Consider the following 23575-nt stretch of genomic DNA (forward strand, 5'->3'; position numbering starts at 1 on the left):
GGACAAAATTCCCTATGGAATTTTGATCATTTTCAGAGACAGAACGACTAACTTAATAGTTCTAAAAAAAAGTTATTATTTTTTCATGATTATAAAAATAATGCAGACTGATAAATAATTCCAACTACATAAAAATTAATTAAGTAGAAGAAGTCTCTGTATAAATGGAAAAGTGTAAGAGATGGAGTGACAAAGCTATCTATTCCATGTGCTGCCTGGAAAGTTTTTAATAGTATCAATACAGTCATCTCAAAAATATTTTGATTTGCTCTAAAACTATATTAATGGTTTTGTTAATAAATCATTATTAAAGGTTACTTGTTATTATTTTGAAAATTACATTTAGAGAGTAAGCCTTCATTTATCAAACAGAATACCAATACAAAATAGTAGTGATTTATTCTGTAAAAAGTTAACATCAGAAGTATATACTAAAGCACCTGAGTATAGCTCATTGAACAAAGTTAAGTTTATCAAACTTGAGTTTCTCATGGCTGTTGCAAAATTTTCCAACTGGAAATACAGGATAATAGTAATAAAATGAATAAATATTTTGAAATGATAGGGACTTACAACAAAGCCCTGGCAATACCATTAAACGGAGCCTGTAGGGACTCTAGAAACCTTTGGCAACAATGACAATAATGTAGATGCCAATGAAAAAGAACAGCTAAAGAGATCAGGAAGAATAAAGTATAATTCAAAAGGAAAGTGTAAATCCAGATGAAGGGATTAGATGAAACAAATAGGATTTTGCTTTTGTGGTTATCAGAAGAATGGCGAAGTCTATCTTACAGACAGTATATTTAAAATATCTGTATTGTGTGTACATATTTATAAGACTATGAATGGAATTAGGCTAGAATGTTATCCATATTATACTAATAAAGCAATTTGGCAAGCGCTGACTTTTTTGTTCAAAGAATCAACAAGAGAACCCCAAACATTTATTGTTTATAATAGAAATACCTGAATTGATCTGGTCAGCACACTACTGTCCAGAAATAGCACAAAGTATCTAATTGGGTTAATCTTCTAACTTATCCACCCACTACACCCACCACTATAAATCAAAAGGAGTAAAGAATTCACATTCTTAAGGGGCACCTGGATGGCTCAGTCAGTTAAGGGTCCACACCCAAGTCTTGATTTCAGCTCAAGGTCACGAAATCAAGTCCTGCACTGGTCTCTGCATTGTGCATGGAGCCTGCTTAGGATTCTCTCTCCCTCTCTGTCTGCCACCCTTCCCCGCGCTATACTCTCCCTCAAACTCTCTCTCTTAAAAAAAAAAAAAAAAGAAGAAGAAGAATTCACATTCATAATAAATATTAATGGAACTTCAGGAAGAATTTGTAAGAGATTTGGTAAGTCACTGCTATGCATTTTCTTCCAGTATAATAGTGAAAAATTAAATGGACTAAAACTTCAGAAAAGTCCAAATTTGGATTTTTTGCTAATGATTGCATAACAATAACAAGATACATACATTAAAAAAAAACAAAAACCAACCCTTGTTAGTACGTGGTAATATTAAACGGAATGATCGAAGTCAAGTGTTATCTTGTTTCAATCTTTTCTAGCATCCTGCTTATGACTTTGCTGTCATTTTCACTTTTACCAGTAATTTTTTTTTTTACAGCTATAGCTATTGATAAAATTAAACTATAGCTCCAAAGATAATAGTGCTTTCAAAATCAAAATGCAAAAAAGCTTACCGAGTCTATCTGGAAGAGGGACTAGTGGCTGATTAACATTTATTATAAGCCCCATTCCTCCTAGAGAGGGATGACGCGCCATGTGCAAAACAGCATATTTCGGCTTCAAATGCTGGCAGCAACCTGCGCCAGAGAGACCCAGTTCCAGAGCTAGCAGTACCCAGGTCTTTTCACGCATCACAGCCTGACAGCTGAATCTGTTCTGCGGAGTCTTGTGCCATATCTTGTTCTTCCTCAATACTTACAATCCACAAGGACAGATTTCGCCCTTCAAAAACATTTGTTCTTTTGTTTGCAAGTACATTCCAGTCCACTTTAATTAACAACAGGTCTCTCTGTAGTGAGAACTGAAACCTTTCTTTCACACTTCCCATTGTCCTCTCTGATATTTGGAAATATTTCTCTTAAGTCCTCTCCATTTAATTCGCTAAAACATAAATGTATTCACTGTCTAATGGTCATCAATATTAATGGAGCATTTGATTTACTCTCTTTTTTAAAAATTATTTTTATTATACATGTACATATAATGTATTATTTGCCCCAGGGTTACAGGTCTGTGAATCATCAAGCTTACACACACTCTCTCTCTCTGGCTCTCTCTGAGTTTTGTTTTTTGTTTTTTGGGGGTTTTTTGAATGAAAAGCCTTTTACCTAAAATACTCTATTTCAATTTAATGATTGGAAATTTCCCTTCGGTAGAGTCATATACCAACATATAAAACTGAAAATAAAGTTTGCAAATTATATTTTCTTTACCTGCCTTTATTAAGAGAGTGTGGAAAGAAAATGAATCCTCCAATATCTTCCAGTAGTACCTATTTGTTGCCTTGTTATATAATAACTTCAGAAAGTCTAAAATGAGGTAGTTCTGCATTTGTACCTCTAGTCTATGTTGTCTCATGAGAGGAAAGCTTTGTTACACATAAATGGCTACAGTTTAAACATTCCCTCCAGTTTCTTCCTAAGGCCCCTAAGATAGTATTTACTTAAAACCCTGAGCTTTTTTTGCCTGATGCCTGCGTAATTAACATCAGTCCTGAAAAGTTTTAGAAATAAGACTGAGCCTACAAATTTCCATGGCCTCTCTGGCCTCTTCCCAACTTCACCCTCTGACTTTACTAATTTGCTGACCAAAATAACAAAAAGCAATCATCCATTAAGTAGGTGGGCTCTCCCTACTCGACAGTTTCCTGCCTGGTCAATGATTCACAGAATGAATACTCATTTTTTTCCCCATTAGTCTCTGAAACATGTTCTAATTTGGAAGTGTGTTATCAAAGAACAATTTAAATTATACTATTTTCACTGTAAATGCAACCAATTATTAAAAATTGGACCCACAGCAGCAAAGGGATGAAAATGTACTATGAGATGCTTTGCAGTAGAGAGGCACTTATGATAAGGATAATGAAATTTTTGTAACAACTTTTTAAAAATTGACCTCTGCATAGAGTCTCAGTGTCTTCAAGGTGAGCGGCAATAAATACACATCTGCTCTGTGTTCTTTACTTTCCCTTAATGGGGCTGACTTCTTGCAAATTCCCGTACTGCAACTTCCAACTCCAACTCTAGTTCTTATGCCCAATTCATTGAAATTTCAAATAACTCTTCACTTCAACCCAAACATAATAGTCTTACAAAAAGTATAACTTAAAATGCTGTCTTCTCTCTTCAGGATGATTGTTTACTATAGAAATCAGTGATGAACTTCAGGAAGAATTTGGTAAGGGATATGGTAATAGCAACCAAGATTTGGGTTAGAAATATTAAAAGTTTGATTAAAGTGAGTTCCACTTTCTGACCTTTGAGTTTTAAGTTAAAAGAATGTGGTGGTCATTTCTATGCCTTTTTCTTTCAGAATAATAATGAAACATTAAGTATACGAAAACCCCAGACAAGCCCAAGTTTCAAATCCTTGAACTCAGATCTGGATTCAATGATCCCTTCTTTTAGGCACTTTAAAGCACATCTCCCCTTTATTTGGATATAATCTTTCTTCTCCTATCATGAAAGCCCTCTGTTTTCATTTGAAAGGCAAAAACATAAAGCCTAGAGTCACAGTATTTCTGTAAGATGTTTGAATTAAATTATCTATTAAGTATCCTATATAAATTCACTCTGAACATCAAGGGATAGAAAGTATTAACAAAAGCAATAACACTAATACTGAAATTTCAATAGAACTTTTGGAAATCAGCCTCTAATGGAAGAACAAACATATGAATGATAGTATCATGAAATAAGCTGTCTCTCCGGAGTGCTCAGACACTTTAAATGAATCTATATTTATAGTATAATTAGCAATTTGATGAAATATATATAGTAAGGATACACCAAAGCATATCAGTGAACAACATGTCCTCTTCCAAAGTCGACAGGTTCTCAGGAAACATCCAGGATCAGCATTCAGGTACCAAGAGCAGTGCATCTCATTGGTAGCACAGACCAACCATTTTTATATAACTTTTTTATTTTCTTTTTAACAACCTGTCAGTCTCCAGAAAGAGCTCTGCTCAGTTACAAGTATATGTCAACACACACAGCTCATACTAGGACGTTCAGCCACCAATTACTGCTAGAAATTTAAATAAGTTCTAAAAATATAGGTTACGTTCTGCTCTGAAATAGTTAACCTCTCTGGCACTTTTTCTGGGACATTTAATGGTCCATCAGTACGATGTGTTAGACTGTAAGAACACAGAATTAGACATAGTGCTTGCCTAGGGGATTCTCCACTTAAATAGACAAGCAAAATAGATTAAACACTAAAAACCAGTGCATGGAAGAAATAAAGTAGATCACTACCATTAAGACTGAATTTTTAATACAACAATGCACAGCATAGTAGTAAAGGACAGGCTATCTCTCCATGTAAACTTTACTGAGAGTAGTAAAACAATCCAAGATTCTTTTTAAAAGATAACTGATTTGAAGAGAATGTTAAGGATTATCAGATAGATGAAAAGGAAGATGTTCTGGACATCATAAGTTACAATAAAAAGGACAGTTAATTAAAAGGGAAAAGAGAATAATTTAATTTCAGTTGGAACTAAAGTGACTTTAGAATACCCACTCCTACCCCATTGAAACATTTTCCCTGAAATAGGTCATTTAATCTCAACTTGAATATTATTAGAAGTATGTTTATTGGATGGGTGGTTGGATGGATGGATGGATGGATGGATGGATGGATGGATGGATAGAAAAATGGATGATTTTAATGACTGAAACAGGTGATTTTAATTTTAATATATCTATGTGACCAATATAGCCAAAATATTATTTCAACATATAATCAACATAAAATATTGCTATTTTATGTTCTTTTCTTATACTGTCTCAAAGACCCTGTATCTATTTTTATACTGACACTGCATCACAGTTTGTACTAGGCACATTTCAAGTACTCAATAGCCACACATGGCTAGTAGCTACTATATTTATAGAACAGCTCAGTTCTAGAAAATGTTTCACAAACTTGGCTGAACATCAGAATCACAGGAAACTTTTTTAAAATATAGATTTCTAAGATTCATCCTCAAATACACAGACTTACTTAGTGTAGGAAGGGCAGGGAGTCTTTTTTAACAAGGCAGTCAATAAACCATTGATCGTCAAGCTGACATTTGGAAATCACCATTCTAGAACAACACAAAATATGTCTAAGTCTTCTTCTACATGACTGTCCTTCCAGTATGTTAAAAAAAAAAATTACATCCCCATCATCTTTTATTCTCCAGGCTAAAAATTCCAAATTTTCCAAGCTCTTTCAACAATTCCTGATCGGACATGATTTCCAAACCTTTCAACTCCCTGGTTGCTTTCTTCTGGATGTATTCCAGTTTGGTTTATTTGCAGTAGGAGAGAAGTACTATAGCATAGATAATCCAAATTAATCCTTATTTGCCTTTGAAATGTTTCTCAGTACTTTCAAATGAATATGAGCATCTCCGCTAAATGTTGAATTCACAATACTACAAACTAAAACTGTAAACTCTCGTTGTCAACAAGCATTCAGGATGTCCAGGTTCTTCTGTGTCACACTCCATCTTGGAATGAAGAAGAACCCTCTCAGAAGGGCACCAAGTTAAGCAGAACTACTATTCTATGCCTCTCAACCCTCTTACCTTTTCCCATGATTAGAGAAGAAAGTAGCAGGTGTTTTGTTATAGAGAAAGAACTCTTTTGCCTTCTTCAAAGTTACATAAATACATAACATAATAATGTCACCAAAAAAATCAGATTTTCCATGAATAACTGGACTCAATTCAATGCCACAAATATCCATTTACTGATGCCTGGCTGAGCACATTACATATGTCACCATGACAGGACGCTACATGAAGAATCAAGGCAGAGTCCCAAGCCTTAAAAAGATCACAAACTAGTCGGTCAAATAAGTATATCTATCCATGTGACAAATTTTTGTGGAATTCTTACTGTATGCTAGACACTTGGGTTATACATCAGTGAATAAAACATTAAAAGAACCCTGTCCTAATGGAGCTTATTTTCTAGCAGGAGAGACAGATGATAAACATTCAAATGATATATAAGGTAGTAATAGAGGATGTTAGATGATAAATGTTATGGAAACTAACTTCAGAATAGGGCGTATCATCTGTACTCGTGGGGTAGAGGATTAGCTGAAATTTTACTCAGTAGTGAGAGTAGGCCTCATTAAAAAATTGATATTTGAGAAAACATTTGAAAGAAAGGGGGAAACATGCAGATATCTGGGGAGAAGAGAATTCCAGGCAAATAACCAGTGCAAAGTCCCTGAGGCAGAAGAGTAACTCGCCTGAGTGAGGAACAATAAGGAAGCCAGTGGAGTTAAAGCAAAGTGAGCAAGGGAGAGATAAACAAATTAGGCTGGAAAAGTAATGGGGGGGGGTGGAATTTTTCATGCAGATCTTTGTGGCATAATTAGAACTTTATCTTTTGAGTGAAATGAAGAACCACTGAATGGGGCAAAGGAATAACATGATATGCTTTGTGTTTTAAAAGAGCACTCTGGTAACTATATTGAGAATACATTTTAGGGGAGCAAGAGTATAAGCAGGAAGACCACATAAAGGCCTGCTACAGTAATCCAGCTGAAAAATAGTGGTGGCTTGGACCAGGGAGGTAGCAGCAAGGAAAAGAAAAGTGGTCAGATCTTTTATGTTAAAAAAAAAGTTATACTATAGTGAGGTGGTTGTTTTCATAAAGGATGTTAAGACAGCACAGAGGAAGAAACAATTCCACCAAAGGAAGGATTTATAGTCAAAGTGACAGCTTAGCTGAGTCCTGAATAATATGTAAATATTCACCAGGAAAAAAAATCAGGAAGAACCAGAGAAGGAACTGGCATGGAGTTGCTGAAGAAACACAGGGAATGATCCTTTCCCTGAGGAATTTACAGTCTCAATAGGGAGACAATACTGAAAAGTAACTTAGGACTAGAGTCTCAGGAGCCACTGGGATAAGAATTTGGCATAGAAACTTTGGACTATGGAAATAAACAATATATGCCAGCAAGATATTCAAGAGAAAAAGCCAAAGAAGTAGCTAGAAACATAAAGAAAGTGACCCCATTCACAAAGGATCCACAGGACCACCCCAACTGTTCTGTCAACATTACACCAGCCTCTCTACCACCATTCAAAGCTCTGTCAAATCTTATCTTCCACCACCAGTTTTCATCATCAGTTCCTACCAACACATCAAACTGGTATCTTGCCAAGGAAGGCCAAACTTAACCTTAACCAGAGCCAAGTAAAGCAACTGCATCATTTGTTTCTCAGTACTCCTAATGCTTCTCCCCACAACTCAAAACTAAGCTAAACTTCTCACAAGCTTAGAAAGTAATGTGTGTTTGGTGGCTGTGGAGGAGCTCACACTATGAATGAGCCTACGGATGAGCTCACACTATGAAAAGATTCACTCCAGGAATCTTTTGTTGGTTTTCTTTATGGTCTCCTCATAGGGGGTACCATAGAGAAATTATACTCCTTCCTCTCCACATTTACCATTTGTTCTTATCCCTCTCTACCCAAAGCTGCATATTCTCTTCCACCCAATAAAGCCATAGATGCTTTAAAGCCAGAAGATGCTTCAGAGCCAGTTTTTCTTCTGCTCTAGTTGCTCTTTGCCTGTCCTCTCCACTCATGTGAAAGTCACCTCACCTCAACCCCCTCACAACCTCCTCACAGTATTTTTACCTGGAAACCCCTTAAAAAAAAAAAAAAAAATCCAAGGAGCATGACTTGCTGCTAAGCTAATTTCAAAAGTGAAAAAAAAATTAACATATATTAAATGGTTGGTAAATGTCAGGCATAGTTTCATTCATATAATCTATACATCCGCTCTAAGAAGTAGTACTGTTTCATCTGAGAGATCAGTTAAGTAACAAGATCAAGTGCAGAGAACTAATGAAAAAGAATTCAAGCCCAACATGTCCAGCCCTGGAGCCCATGGGCCTCACTACTACTGCATATCACTGAGAACCCATTATTACCCCCACTATTTCTTCCCTATGTCCGGGCCGGTAGAGTGAGACCTTTCAGAGCAGTAGTTTACTGTCCTCATTCTAAAACTTCCCTTGGTAGGGAAGGACATGCGGGTGCCTGGGTTCCCCATCCTTTCTCCAGAATGAAGAATGTCAGCAAAGGTGCCATCAAGAGCAATTCGGTGAACACTTGTGCAAGTGCCCAGTGGCTGGCAGCAGGCCAAATGAGAAAGGGAAGAGTCATGCTCCACTTCTCTTCCCACCCGCTCTCTCCCTAGTTCTTCTCAGTTACAGTGGCCCTTATCTGAGTTTCAACAAATGAGTTTACTTAGTGAAACAGAAGTTATCATAACAAAAATATCCACCAATAAACTGTTTGCTTAATAAAATGACTTTGCACATACAACTACCTCGTCAATGTCAATGCTAACTGAAGCCTAACTAGCAAAAGATGAAAATTTTCATGAAGTTGATAAAAAACCATGTTAAAAAAAGGCTCCAATGACACACAGAGGCATTAACTTATGATGGTCTCACACGGGTAGCTAAATTTTAAAAATGAAAAATAAAAACTGTACCATTATGAAAGGTATCTCAAAACATAATGGTCTTGCATTAAAATGGTAAAGAGAGAATCCTCACATGTTTTTATAAAAACAAATGTGTGCATGCACACACACACACACACACACACAATCAACACTTGATTTTACTCTACTTGCTCCTATAATTAACCCATAGCTAAATAATTACTTCCACTTTGTCATATATATACTAAGACATATAGTTTTAATAGTTTTTAGCTTCCTTCTTAAGACAAAGTCCCAAATTTTCTTTTTCTCTATGTACAACTAAATTCCAGTTTTCCTTTTACCTCCAGTAATAATTTATGTAAACATTTTCCTTCCTCCATTATACTGTGTGTCCCATCCTTATTCACAGAAGCATTGCAATAAAAAAATTTTAATTGTGGGGTGCCTGGGTGGCTCAGTGGGTTAAGCCTCTGCCTTTGGCTCAGGTCATGATCCTAGGATCCTGGGATGGAGCCCCGCATCGCATCGGGCTCTCTGCTCAGCAGGGAGCCTGCTTCCCCCTCCCCGCCCCCTGCCTCTCTGCCTACTTGTGAACTCTCTGTGTGTCAAATAAATAAATACAATCTTTAAAAAATTTTTTTAATTGAACTGAAGTAAAATCAATGAGAGACCGATTACACTGTAAGGCCTTAATGTCTAATACCTAAGTTATCAGTTAGCAGATATTGAATTATAGACAGATAATAAGAAGAATGGGGAAGAGGCTAGATGTCTGCAAGACTGGGGTCTGGAATCAACATGAGGACAAGGAGCCATTAGAAATAAAGCCAAAGAAAGGTGGAGGCTCTTGACTTCCCCTGTCATCTGGGTGTGCCTCGGTCATGACATTCAAAGTCATCCATTTGTCAAAGTCTGTCAAGATTGTCCCAGCTCCTCCTAAGCCAAACCTAGTTGCCATTCCACAGAGATCCCCGGACACTCTTGGTAAGAGACTTCTAGTTATGCTTGCCCCTGCCCATAATTATGGACTACCAAACTCAGTGGGTGCCAAACACCATGCTGAGTGTTACCCATTCCACTTTTTTAAATATTCATGCTAATTTCCCCCCTCCACCTGTGAATTAACCTTTTGGAGGAGGAGGATATATTTTTTGAAAATTAAATACAATCAAAAAGTCCAACACTTGATTTTGCTGTTTGCTCTCAGAACAATCTCATAGCTAAATGATGGGGAGCATTTCTTAAAGACTTGGCACTTAGTATGAAGATTCTGACCTTACACATAAGACGCTATTTTCAGTCACAAATGTCTAACAGTTTTACCTGAATAAAGTTTCCAACAACCCTACAAACACATTCTCATGCATAGCTGAGAGAGGGCCCAAAAGTAAGTTTAATTCAGCTACAAAATAAATGGATCCTAATGTTTAACATATGTATTAGTTTCCTATGGTGACTGTAACATATCACTTTAATGGCTGAATCAACACAAATTTATTATCTCACAGTTCCGGAGGTCAGAAGTCCAAAATGAATTTCACTAGGCTAAAATCAAGGTGTTTGCAGGGCTAGAGGAAAAATCCATTTTCTTCTTTTTTTATACCATCTGTGGGCTGCCTACATTTCTTGGCCCATGATCACCTTCCAACTTCAAAGTCAGCAATGACCAATGACCAATTAAGTATTTCTCACAATGCATCACACTGGCATTTGATGCCTCTACCCCTCCCTCCTCCATATTTAAGGTATCCTTATGATTCCAATGGACCCACTCAGATAATCCAGGATAATCTCCATATTTTGAAGTCAGCTGATTAACAACCTTAATTACTTCTGGAACCTTAATCTCCTCCTTACCAAGTGACATAATATACTCACAGGTTCTGAGAATTTAGTTGAGAGACCATTATTCAGGCTACCACAGCCTGTCTTTCATACCCAAAGATTCACATCCAGCCATATGGAAAAATACATACATTCTATCCAAAAGTCTCAACTAAGTAATATATCAACTCATGGTTTCAAATATGGTCTACGGGCACCTGAGTGGCTCAGCTGGTTAAGCATCTGCCTTTCACTCAGGTCATCATCCCGGGGACCTTGGATCAAGCCCCACAATGGGCTCTCTGCTCAGCAAGGAGTCTGCTTGTCCCTCTCCCTCTGCATTTCACCCCCACTCATCTTCTTTCTTCCTCTCCTGTATTCTGCTCTTTCTCTCTCAAATAAATAAATAAAATATTTTAAAAAATAAAATAGGGGCACCTGGGTGGCTCAGTCATTAAGCGTCTGCCTTTGGCTCAGGTCATGATCCCAGCGTCCTGAGATTGAGCCCCACATTGGGCTCCCTGCTCAAGAGGAAGCCTGCTTTCCTTCTCTCACTCCCCCTTCCTGTGTTCCAGCTTTCACTGTCTCTCTCTCTGTCAAGTGAATAAATAAAATATTTTTAAAAAATTAAAATAAAGTAAAACAAAATAAAATCTGGTCTAAATCTTATCAGTTCAAAAGTCCTAAACGTCAGCAACTAAATGAGTTACAAATGAGTTACCATCCATCCTGAGGCCCAATCACTCTCCATCTGTGAACCTGTGAAACTCAAGAAACAAGATATCTGCTCCCAAAATTTTATAGTACTAACAGACATGGGGAAACAATTATAGACATTCTCACTCAAATAAAGAGAAAAATGAGGTTAAAAAAATTAGACATCAGATCCATGCAACTTTGAGATCCAGCTAGGCAAACTGCATTTGATTTCAAAATCTGGGAATAATGTTCTGTGGTCCTTGGTTCTACCCTTTAGGATCTCAGCTCTGCCTTCTGGGTTCTCAGTTCTCCCTCTTAGTCAACCTTATTTTTTCATCAAGGGTGGTACATGTTTGCCGCTAAGTAGATTAAGCAGCCTGTTTCTTGCTTGTCGAATTGTTGGGATCCAACTACCTTCTTTCATTACATCCTCTTACTTCCCTTTTCAGGCCCACCCAGATGTATTTTTGCTGATACAATATTCTCAGGAACCATGCAGGTATCCCACAGAAGTCATGGCAATTTACCCCATTACACAACAGGCTACTCCAGAGATATTTCCTGGATAAATCCGTCTAACTGGCTTCTGCTGAGATATTTGAGGGAATCCATGAGCTACATGTTCAATTTCTTCAAAGTGCCCTCTATGTAAATGAACACTCTGGTCTTACTTCTGAGGCCCTTCCAAAAGTTCTCCTACCCATAACATTGGCTTTCCCCAGAGCAGGCATTTCTGACAGTGACTCTCCTACCTTTAGCATCATTTACGATCTAGGAGGCTGAGGTTTTCTCAAATATCAAGTTCTGATTTCATTTTGCTTAATAGTTCTTCCTTCAGTCTGCCTCTCTATGCTTTTTACTGGAAGAAGCAGCAAGAAAAACCTAGGCTGCACCTTCAGTGCTGTGCACCCAAATCATCTCAGCTAAATACCTAAGTTCATAATTATACGCTTTGCTTACACATAACTGCAGGACACAGCTTAGCCAAGTTTTCTGCCATTGCATAACGAGGATCCCCTTGTCTCCAGTTTGCAATAACATGTTCTTGATTGGGGCGCCTGGGTGGCTCGGCAGGTTAAGCCTCTGCCTTTAGCTCAAGTCATGATCTCAGGGTCCTGGGATGGAGCCCTGCATCGGGCTCTCTGCTCAGCAGGGAGCCTGCTTCCCTCTCTCTCTCTGCCTGCCTCTCTGCCTACTTGTAATCTCTGTCAAATAAATAAATAAAATCTTTAAAAAAACAAACAAACATGTTCTTGATTTCTGTCTGAGCCCTCACTGGCAGTGTCTTTAATGTCTACATTTTTACCAACAGTCTGTTCATGACAATGTAGGTATGCTCTAAGGACATTTAGTTTTCTCTACCACACTCTTCATTTTCTTCTGAGTCCTCACTAGTAGAACTGACATCATCCATATCTCTAACAGTCTATTCAAGGCAAACCAGGCATTTTCTGTCGTGCTTTTCAAAATTCCTCCAGTCTATGGCCATTTCCCAATTCCAAAGCCACTTCCATATTTTTAGGTCTTTCTTCCAGCAGGCTCTACTTCCACGTATCAAAATCTGTATTAGTTTCCTATTGCCTTCTAACAAATCACTGCAAACTTAGGGGCTTAAGTCAACACAATTTATTATCTCACAGTTCTAGAAGTCAGAACTGGGTTAAAATCAAGTGTCAGCAATGCTGAATACTCTAAAGGAAAATCCATTTTCTTGCCTTTTTCACCTTTGCAAGACTGCCCACATTCAATGGCTCTACTTTTATCTTCAAATCCAACAACAGCAGGTCTAGTCATTATCTCATTGTATCATTGACACTGACTCTTCTCCTCCCTCTTCCAGATCTCAAGGACCTTTGTGATTACATGGGGCCAGAATAGTTTTCTTACCTGAAAGTTCAGTTGACTAGCAACCGCAATTTTTCATACGATTTTAATTTCCCCTTGACATGTAACATAATATAGGCTCAGGTTCCTAGGATTGGGACAAAAACATCTTTGAGGGATCATTATTCTGCATACCACAATACATCTTTGCATAATGATAAATTTTTAATTCTCTTCTATTAAAATGGCCCACTGTATAATTTGGTCCCTGCTCTCCACATGTGTGTCATTTCATATCACAACCGTATGTTTCCACTACAGTGAGTTTCTTCCATCTTGTCAAATGCATAATGCTCATTCCCAGCCTGGCATCTCTGCTCATGCTCTTTTCCCTGTCTCTGTGATTCTCCCTTTCTGAATCCCTGTGGCCCCTGTTCTCCAGACTACTCTTGTAAGAGTATCCTATCCTTCAGCTTTCAGCTTCAATGACTCTTATTCAAAGACAGTGTCCCTGACCCTGTGATTCCCTTGACTATAGATTCCCATTGCACTCTTCGTTTATCTTCATAGCATTTATCTGAATGGTGATTAAATTATTATCTGTGTGATTGTTTAATGACAATTTTTAAGACACTCTGAAAGTAAAGTTCTAACTGATTCCTTTGTTATATGCTTAATACCTAGCAGAAGAGGATTGCACAGTATACGTGCATTTGAACGAATGAACACGTCTCTTTTAATCCTCATAACAACATTAATTTTATACTTGAAAGTACTGAAGTTCAGAGAAATTGAGTAACTTCACCATAGGAAAACAACTAATGAGATTCCACTGGAGCTATCTAGTTTCTAAGCCCATCTCTTTGTCATTGTGTTAGTCTATTCTATCGGGGCACCAATGACATTGTCTCTAAGACCACGGATGTTCACGAACCATCATACTGACAAATAATCACTGCAGCCTAAACTAACTCTCCTTAATGTAGTTACCTTTACCTACTAAAGTCAATGCCACCACCAATCGCCCAATTTCAGTCCTGTTTTTAAATACTGACATGAATAGACTTGTGGACACTTTTTCCTTTTAAAATCTTTTTTGTTTTTAAAGATTTTATTTATTTGAGAGAGAGAAAGAGACTGTGAGTGGGGCGGGGAAGTGGGGAAGTCAGAAGGAGAGGGAGAGAGAGAGAGAGACTTTCAAGCAGACTCCCCACTGAGTACAGATCCTATTGCAAGACTTGATCTCACGACCAATAAGATCATGACTTGAGCTGAAATCATCAGTCGATGCTTAACGAACTGAGCCACCGAGGCACCCCTTCCTTTAAAATCTTTAAATCTGGGGGCTCAGTCAGTCAAGCATCTGCCTTTGGCTCAGGTCATCATCCCAGAGTCCTGGATAGAACCCCACACTGGGCTCCCTGCTCAGCGGGGAGTCTGCTTCTCCCCTCCCTCTGCCCCTCACCCTGTTCCTTCTCTCTCTCTCTCTCTCTCACTCTCTTTCCCCCACGCTCTCAAATAAATAAAATCTGTAAAAAGGTAAAATAAGGGGCGCCTGGGTGGCTCAGTTGGTTAAGCAACCGCCTTCGGCTTGGGTCACGGTCCCAGAGTCCTGGGATGGAGTCCTGCATCGGGCTCCCGGCTCTGTGGGGAGTCTGCTTCTCCCTCTGACCTTCCTGCCTCTCATGCTCTCTCTCACTGTTTCTCTCTCAAATAAATAAATAAAAATCTTTTAAAAAAAAAAGTAAAATAAAATAAAATCTTTAAACCTTAAAGTTCCTTAAAAATAACTACCAAACTTATTTTCAAATTACCAACTCAGGAAAAAAATTATGCTTCGATTTTTATCTACTTCTCTTGTGAGGATTAATGGTATTATAAAATCTGTGAACACCTTAGAAGAAATTTTATTAAACCAACAGATGAAACTATCAACTTTGGGAACACAGCCAGACAAATTTAAAACCAAAGCCCTAAAAATCATGCTAACATTGCTAGAAAGTCCTAGAACTGTGCTGCTTATGTGTTCATTCTAGGTCTCTCATGTACAGAGGAAAGAACATTATTATGAACACTGTCTTTACAAATACCTCCTAGACTTTAAACAAGGTAGGTAGAATTCTATTTATAACTGTACAATCCTTAGAACCCTTTACGAGATTTCATAGGTCTTTTTCATTGTCAGCATTCAATCCTCTATTTTTTTAAAATGTAAATGTATTTTTGTGGCTATGAGTCAGACTACAGCTAGAAATACTTGGAAGATTTTGATGTAGATTCCAAACTGTTGCCTGGATACTTTTTCCTTTTGAAAATGATTATAATTGGCACAGATAAAAAGCCACATTTATTAAAGGATGATCTAATTTAGCATTTTCTTACTTCAATTTCCAATGCAGCTACAAATCAAATTCCAACAACAACAAAACAATTTTAGTGATACTATGGTTACTATTAGGATAAAAACCAGGTATGACTTTGAAATATATTTCCATTTGCTTTCATTATACATACATAATAAAATATAACTATTAAGTAATAGATTCATATTGTACAATAATTTACAAAAATTACTTATAGTTTCAAAAAGTACTGAATTATAAACATCTTAAATACCACTAGAGGATAATGAAGTAACCAAAAGGAGAAGAAATATTAAATGAGCAAAAATCACTGGGAAATCATATGCTGAGACTTCTTTACTTTAAAGAAACAAAAAAAGATGGTTATACCACTGCAGAAGAAATTTAATGGTTCAAAATCTCTTTCATCTATAGAGAATATATCTGATAGCACAAAGTAACTTGTCTGATAGGTGTATATGAAATCCGAGAGCATCTCACAGGTTTTGTAGTTTGTTACTATCCCACTATGACATTTTACACACTATACAAAAATATCTGCGCATTTTCTATTCACTATAAATCAAATCCATAAAGTGTTCATAGTCTGAAAGCTTTTGTCTCTCTAAAACCCATGGAATATCAGAGAAGTAGTAGGAGTCAGAACTGACTTCTTTTTTTTTTTTTTTTTAAAGATTTTATTTATTTATTTGACAAGGAGAAATCACAAGTAGATGGAGAGGCAGGCAGAGAGAGAGAGAGGGAAGCAGGCTCTCCGCTGAGCAGAGAGCCCGATGCGGGACTCGATCCCAGGACTCTGAGATCATGACCTGAGCCGAAGGCAGCGGCTTTACCCACTGAGCCACCCAGGCGCCCCCAGAACTGACTTCTTAAAAACCTTTTCTAAAAGCAGAGAAAAGACATTTCCAAGGTAATGCAAAACTAACGGGCAGAGCCAAAGATCCACCTGTTGTCAATTCCATAATCTAAATCTTAGAATAAGAGAATTTATTAAAGCACAATCAATAGAACAGTAATATATGCCTACTGAGAACACAGCAGGTAGCAAAGACTTCCTGAGTTACTGGCTACATGAAATAAGGCTCATAATTTGGCAATAAATGAAATTTTACATCTTCAAATCTCGAAAACTGTATTTATTAGGCATTTACTCTATCAAAGCATAGGGCTTGGTACCAGAAAGGGAATAAAAACAATTCATCTATGTGCACTGATACGTAGTTACAATGGACAATTTATTTGTGGCACAATGCCTACCTTGAAGAGCTGACGATTTAAATAAAGATGAATACTTAACATTCCTTTAAAAAACTTTACCAGGAAAAGATATTAGTGCCTTAGACTATTTCCTAGAATTGTCTAATTGTCTAGCATGAGACCATAAAATGCACAGTCCTGAGGGTTTGTAGCTATGACAGCTCAGATAATCTTTAGAGGAAACTAAGAAGAACACCAGTATAATTTAAAGAATCTTTGGAAATTTTAAGGGCACTTCAACACCATTTGTTTATCAGGAGCTTTAGCTTCTGTAAAGCTTTCCAGTTACTCAAATTAGCAAACCTGAGATAACTTTGCTTCCAGTTCACAGGGATTGAAAATCAGAGATTTGAAAAAGAAAGAAAGAAAATAACAGAGACTTAACCCTAATGACACTTCCACTCCCCTTTGTGAAGTTGGCTGACACTCGGGTCTTATTTCCTTTATTAAATTTTCCAAATTAAATTTGTTTCTAAAGGATTCAATATCTAAGCTGCATTCCCACCCCTCCCCCAAAAAGACCTCTAAGTAAATAAAATATCATCACAAATATTTGTCACAATAAAAACATTTAGTAGGCTCATAATTAAAAGAGAAACTTACATTTTAATTTCTATAAGAGTAAACTTGTTTTAAATAAATGCAACACAAGTCAATTTCCTCCTTTTCCCATTGTAAAGCACTAGTGTTACTGTCCATGGTGACACATACTGGTTATGTCAGGCAACAACACCACTACAGAGACATTCAAGTTTTATTTTATGCCTGTTTCTTGGTGGCAGATTTGCTGAAGTGGTTTTATTTTGCATATCCAACTCTTTAGCAATTATGAGTTGCACTTCTCTTGAAGCCATGGTACCAAAATCACAAAAGAAAAATCTGGGTAGCTAGGGAGAAGATGCTTCAGCCAGTCTATCAGATATTTTAAAACAAACTTCATTTCTCTTTTGCCTTCATCTATACTTCACTGTATGTGAAAAGAATCTTTCTGTATGTATTTAGCCACCTTTTAGAAACTCTTATTACATTGTTCCACAAACCAAACAATATTCAAAAGCTTCCGTCAACCAAAGGTTTTAAGCATTGGAATTTGCTTCTGACTACATACTCAAATATAAATGAAAATGCAGACCTTATGCATCGTCAACACCCACAGACTCCAAAAACAAAAAGTTCTATAATATTAAGCATTCAATTAATAGTGATTCAAGATATACCTCTGAATTAAAATTTATTTGTAAAATTTCAAAAGAATACTGAAGAGAATATTAGTCTCTTTCTCTTGACATTGATAGAGTAGAATCATGAGGAATTGTTTCAAATATGGTGTATTTGTGATAGACAGTAGATAAAACTATTGAGAGAGATTCATTTTTCCAGAAAGCTACTCCACATAAAGAAATTCCTCCCAACCAGGCACCACTGTACCTGAAACTTTCAGAGAGCCATGTCTTAACTAAGATTAAGCTATCCTATTTTCTACCTTAATCAATTTCACCCAAACGAGGCGTTTGTGCTATAATTCATTGTTCCCCAGACTCTAAAATCAACCATCTGCCATCGGAGTTTCTGTACAGTAATTAAGGAACTATCCATTAGAACTGGCAAGAGTACAAAGTAAGGAGGAGAGGGCGGGAGGGGAAAAAACCCAAACCACTTAAAAAAAAGATGGAAGGTGTGTGTGTGTGTATGTGTGTCACATTAACCCCTCCACATCTCAGCTCCAGATACTGCCATCCATGAGGCAATACAGAAGTTAGGAGGAGCTGTTGAGGCCAACTCCCTCTGGGATTATCCGAACTGAAACTGCATTGGGGACTGGGCACGCGCTCCATACCTTGAAAGAGAAAGGCTTTCGTCCCATTATGCAGTCCGGGGACCTGGCGCACTCCAGTCGTGGACTCCCCAAGTTCTAACTCAGTTAAGACGTCAATCTGTAGGGAGGGGTCCACACCAAGCCCCCAGACTGGCGGGAGGGTGGGGAAGAAAGAAAAAGCTCCATCAAAATACAAGCCTCTTCCTCCAGGGCATCAAAGACCAGCGTCTTGGAGACAGTATTGGGAACTGACTAGGGAGTCGACTCCCTCCCACCGCGCAGAGCCTTACCTGAAATCAGCAGCCAAGCTTTAAATAGCGGAGCACCCAGTCCCATTTCCCTGACCTACTTTAAACCCCTCTCGGTGCAAAGTTCCCCCTCGGCTCTCAGACCCTGGACTAGGGGTGTGACCGGCCCTGGTGTCTCCAAAGCAAGCACAGAAAAATCCAAATCCAAACCCACCCTCTACTCCAAGCTTCCCACTCTAGAGCTACTTCGGGTGGAGGAAAAAGCAAGGCGTCCCCAACCAGCTCCTGCTGCCCCGAGGCGAGGGCCATCCGTTCCCCGGCCCCGGCTCTGGGCCACTCACCTGCTCCGAGACCGAAGATCAAACAGAATGTTCTCAGTAAGACCCGAGACTCCATGGTGTGGATCTGCTCAGTCCATCGTCTCCCTCTTTAAAAATAAAAATAAAAATCGAAGAGGTTCTCGGAATCAAGCGGGAAAATAGCGTTTGTGCCTCCTGCAGCTGCCTCGCATTTACTGATTAGTAGGATTAATACGATTTGGCTGCCTAAGAAAAAAATGGGAGGACCCCCCAGGCACGTGAAGAACTTAGACCCTCCAATGCGCACATCATTCCCACACGCAGAGCCGAGGCGGCAGCGCGGGCAGAGCCGGGGGTGCCCAGAGGGAGGGGTCGGGCTCGCTCGGGGTCTGCTCCGCGGGGGAATTAGCTCTGGAGCTGAATAAAAGCAGCCGAAGGCACGCACACCCAGAGGAAGGGAGGCGGCCCCAAGAAAGCCGGGGGTGGGGCGGCCCCGCACCCGCCCGTCTTCCCCTGCCGCGCGAACCTGTTGTAAAGGCAGAGACAATGGAGAGAGCGCCGGAGACGCACGGTGGAGAGACGGCTCCCCCGGAGCGGGAGGGGCAGGCCCGGGGAGGCGGGGAGAGGAGGGACAGGGAGGGACCGCCGAGGGCGAGGCTCGGCACTCCGCGTCCCTCTCCAGCCCCGGCTACGAGCCCCGTCCAGCTAGACCCGGGGCTGCTGCAGCCCCGCCCTCCTACCTCCCTCACTCGCTGACCCGGGCAACGCCAACCTCCTTTCAGGATCCAAAGATCTAAATTCAAGGTGATAAGTTGATGGGCGGTCTTTGCTCTCACCCCCTGATTTCGGGCGCGTGTCCTGAAAGACAGTCGGAGAGAAAGGACCACCCAGTCGCAGAAGGCGAGGCTAGGAAACGCGCTCGCCCGCCCTTTAGGCAAAGGAGGGAAGCCGGCGTAGAATCGTGCGCTGGGCTCCGAAGCAGCCCCGGGGACTGGAAAGGGAACTCCTTAGCCGGGACATGCGGAGGAGGGCCGCCCAAAGCAAGCCAGACTCTCAAGGTGGGGCTGGACGAAGTAAAGAGAGACCGGCAGAGGCGGGCGGCGAGCCTGGGAAGCCCCGGCAGCCCTAGGGGAGAGGTTCCCTGCCCGGGGCGGGGCGCTGGAGAGCTTCCCTAGCGCGGAGCGCGCAGGGGAGAACTTACACTGGAACTGCTGGACAGCTCCGGGACCTCGCGCGCCCCCTGCCACACAACACGGAGAACCAGGCTCTGGTTCTCCAGGACACGCACACAGCAAGAGACAAGGGCACCAGAGCCAACGTGCCTGCCACACCAAAAAGAAGAGATAGATGATCGGTAGGTAGATAAATGGGTGGATGGATGGATGGATAGATGGATGGATGGATGGAAGGAAGGAAGGAAAAGAGAAAGGAGAGAAATAAGCAGAAGACAGAACTTGGTCAAGATAGACGAACTACCCTGTTGTTGATCACACTCAAGCAGGCTCTATCCACCCTTCTCACCATTCTCACTCTGGAACCAAAACAGTGAGGACATCTAAGATCTAATTCTCAACAGGCGAAAATACACTTAAAGTCCATTGTACATAATATTTTTCAACACAGCCCTAAAATTTTGAGGTAAATTTTGAATAATGACATTCAATGCCCATACTGAAAAGTAAGGGTTTCCAAAGGTGATTAAAATGTTAATTGCTCCAAAGATCAATTGAGCATCTTAACTTTCCATCCGAACAAGTAGATTCTGAATTCTTTAACAGGATCCTACACAGCTAGTTGCCAAAATGGAGTCTGAGTCTCCAGCAGAGAAATATGTACTATATTATACTATAATGGGGTGAGGGGGACATTTTTAGCTCTACCGTTGCATTTTTTAAGCAAAAAAATCAGAATCAGGAAACTTTTTTAGTTTAATTTTTAATTATAGCTATCAAAATTTCCACTTAATTCTACTTGGGATTTTGCAAACTTTAAGAAAGAAATATTCCAGTACTTCATGAAATGTTGTATGAAATTTCCTAAATTGGCAAAACAAAATAAAATTAATCTAGTTGAACTAAATTAATTTGAAGGAAATTATTCATCAGGAAATTAAAGGTCTTTCTATAGCTGTACATCCAAAATATTGGATTGTAATAAGTTACATGAAATAAAAGTTACATGAAATATAAAAGCTACATGAAATAAATTTTAAATAATCTCATTATTTAAAATTCTACTGGAAGATAAAATAAGGAGGGAAAGTAAATATACATATACATACATATTTACATGTAGAAGTTCTCCTAACCTACAGATACTCAACCAAATCACAGAATCAGTACTCTTCAATCTCTCTGATGCTCACCTATTACATGCTGAAGTCTGGTGGTTAGTAAGCTTGTCTCTAGTTCTCTCCCACACACAACACATGCACTTATGTTCCTTCCAGAAGAGTGGTATTTTGTCCCCCCAAATTATTGCAGTTTAACCATTAAAATATGACTACAGAAAGAGAGAGAGAGAAAGCTATTTCTATAAAACTAAAGTATAAAGCTTTGGAAAATTGTAAGAAATCTAAGTTATATTAGCTAGGGCCTAGTTATCAACCTGGGCAAGGTTCTCAACTTTAGAGCTTGGACATTTTTGAGGTTGGATACTTCTTAAGAATTTCCTGTGCTTTGTAGAATAATTAATAGCATCCTGGTTTCTATAACTAAAAGCCAGTATTTTTAATATTCAATTTTATCTATATGTCTTGTAATTATATCTTTTTGTGTAGGTTCTTAAATTGATGCTCTAGGGAATAAAATATACATACTTAACTTCTCACCATCTATTCTAAAGTCTATATGTTACCATTTCTACATTGGGATATAGAAACTTTACCAACGTATTGGTCCATTTATCCTCATCCATTTATGTTGTGGTTGTCATTTATATTAAATCTGCATACACTGAAACTTCCTTCATGAAATGTGGTTGCTTATAGTCATCGTGGTAGAAATCATGATGCCCTTTCCCATCCTCCAAAAATACATGTCCTATTACTAGAACTTGTGAATGTTACCTTACACGGCAAAGGGACTTGAAGAAGGGATTAAGATTTCCATTCAGGTGACTTTAAAATAGGGAGATTACCCTGGATTGTTTGGATGTGGCCAATATAATCACAAGTCCTCATATATGCAAGAGGACAGCAGAAGAGAAGTTTAGAGTAGCATAAAATGAGAAGAATTTGTTTTGCTGTTGCTGCCTCTGATGATGGGAATATATAGAAGGGCTATGAGCCAAGGTATGTGGGTGGGCAGCCTTGAGAAGCTAGAAAGTACAAGAAAAAGGATTCTCCCCTACATCCTTTAGAAAGGAACAGAACACTGCCAATACCCTAATTTTAGCTCACTGGGATCCATTTTAGACTTGTGAACTACAGAACTATAAAATAATATATTTGTGCTGTTTTAATCCCCTAACTTTGTGATCAGCATTCACAGAAAACTAATGTAAATACTAACCACATAATGAAAAGTTCAGTCAAAATGGAAGATTCTACTGACCCTGAGAAGACTCCCTTCTACCATATACATATCACAAAGCCAAATGAAATATTTAATATCATTTTTATTCATAAGAAGAAAGAAAATTCTCAGATGCTATGAGACAAAAGGTAGCTGGAGATTGGCAGGGAAAGGAGTAGCAAATGCAATGATTGGGAGAGGGTAGGACATAGGATTTCAGACTTAATTGTGGATCCAAGACAATGGGGTAGGATTTTAACATCCACACAAGAACTGGAAACAATGAATTATGGGCAAAGCCAGAAGAGGTCAAGATATTACTGGTCCCTCTGATAAAAATAGGAAGCTTTAAAGGATTATACTGTATGTAAAAAGAACCTTTAAAAATTTTGTACATTGGTCTAAGAAGTGACAAAATTGCCTTCCAGCTACACATGACCACAGATAGAAAATAAAGTCATCTATAATAAATGTCAATTCTTAAGCCTTGCCACTTGCAGATACACAGTCCAAAATTACACTCCCACTGGTGTAGGAATTCTACAGTCAGAAATTAGGATAAACCCCACAGAGTCTCCTGAAGAAGAAAATGTAAAACTTCTATTAAGGGACCCTCCACAACCTCTAGCATATAAGAGGAAATTTTCTGATAAGCATAAGATCACAATATAACAATAAGAACAACACTGAAATAAAGTACCATGAGAAACAGCCAGGAGGTACACACACAGAAAAAGAGCATTAGTGTCTCATGAACTCAGAATATTATAAAATTGTGATAGAAAGTACAAAATAAGTATCCATTTGATACTTGTTGAATTGAATAATTCAAATTCAATTAAATAATTCGAATTCAATTCAAATTGAATAATTCAATTTAAATTGAATTAAATGATTAATAATTTTATGTAAAGAAATACAAAAAATGAAAGAACAGAATTGTATGAAAAGATCAAGAAAATTTCAAAGGAAATAAAATGGAACTTCTG

General features: G+C 38.6%; 1 protein-coding gene across 4 annotated transcripts in view; it reads right to left on the reverse strand.

Moving 5' to 3' along the window:
* The window catches only part of NELL2 (neural EGFL like 2), a 407098-nt gene that overhangs the window by 317550 nt on the left and 65973 nt on the right, over positions 1–23575 (reverse strand). The window contains exons 1-3 of one of the 4 annotated variants that reach the window (XM_082742288.1): positions 19908–20190; positions 19114–19199; positions 18546–18674 (exon numbers count right to left, since the gene is read on the reverse strand). In XM_082742288.1, coding sequence (XP_082598414.1) covers positions 18546–18674; positions 19114–19168 — 184 coding nt within the window. In that variant the 5' untranslated portion in view covers positions 19169–19199; positions 19908–20190. Of the gene's footprint in view, positions 1–18545; positions 18675–19113; positions 19200–19597; positions 19805–19843; positions 19863–19907; positions 20191–23575 lie in introns of those variants that run through there. The other 3 variants (XM_082742287.1, XM_082742285.1, XM_082742286.1) reach the window with 3 other exon arrangements.

The sequence above is a fragment of the Mustela nivalis genome, assembly GCF_964662115.1.
Source record: "Mustela nivalis genome assembly, chromosome: 7".
Classification (NCBI taxonomy): Eukaryota; Metazoa; Chordata; class Mammalia; order Carnivora; family Mustelidae; genus Mustela; species Mustela nivalis.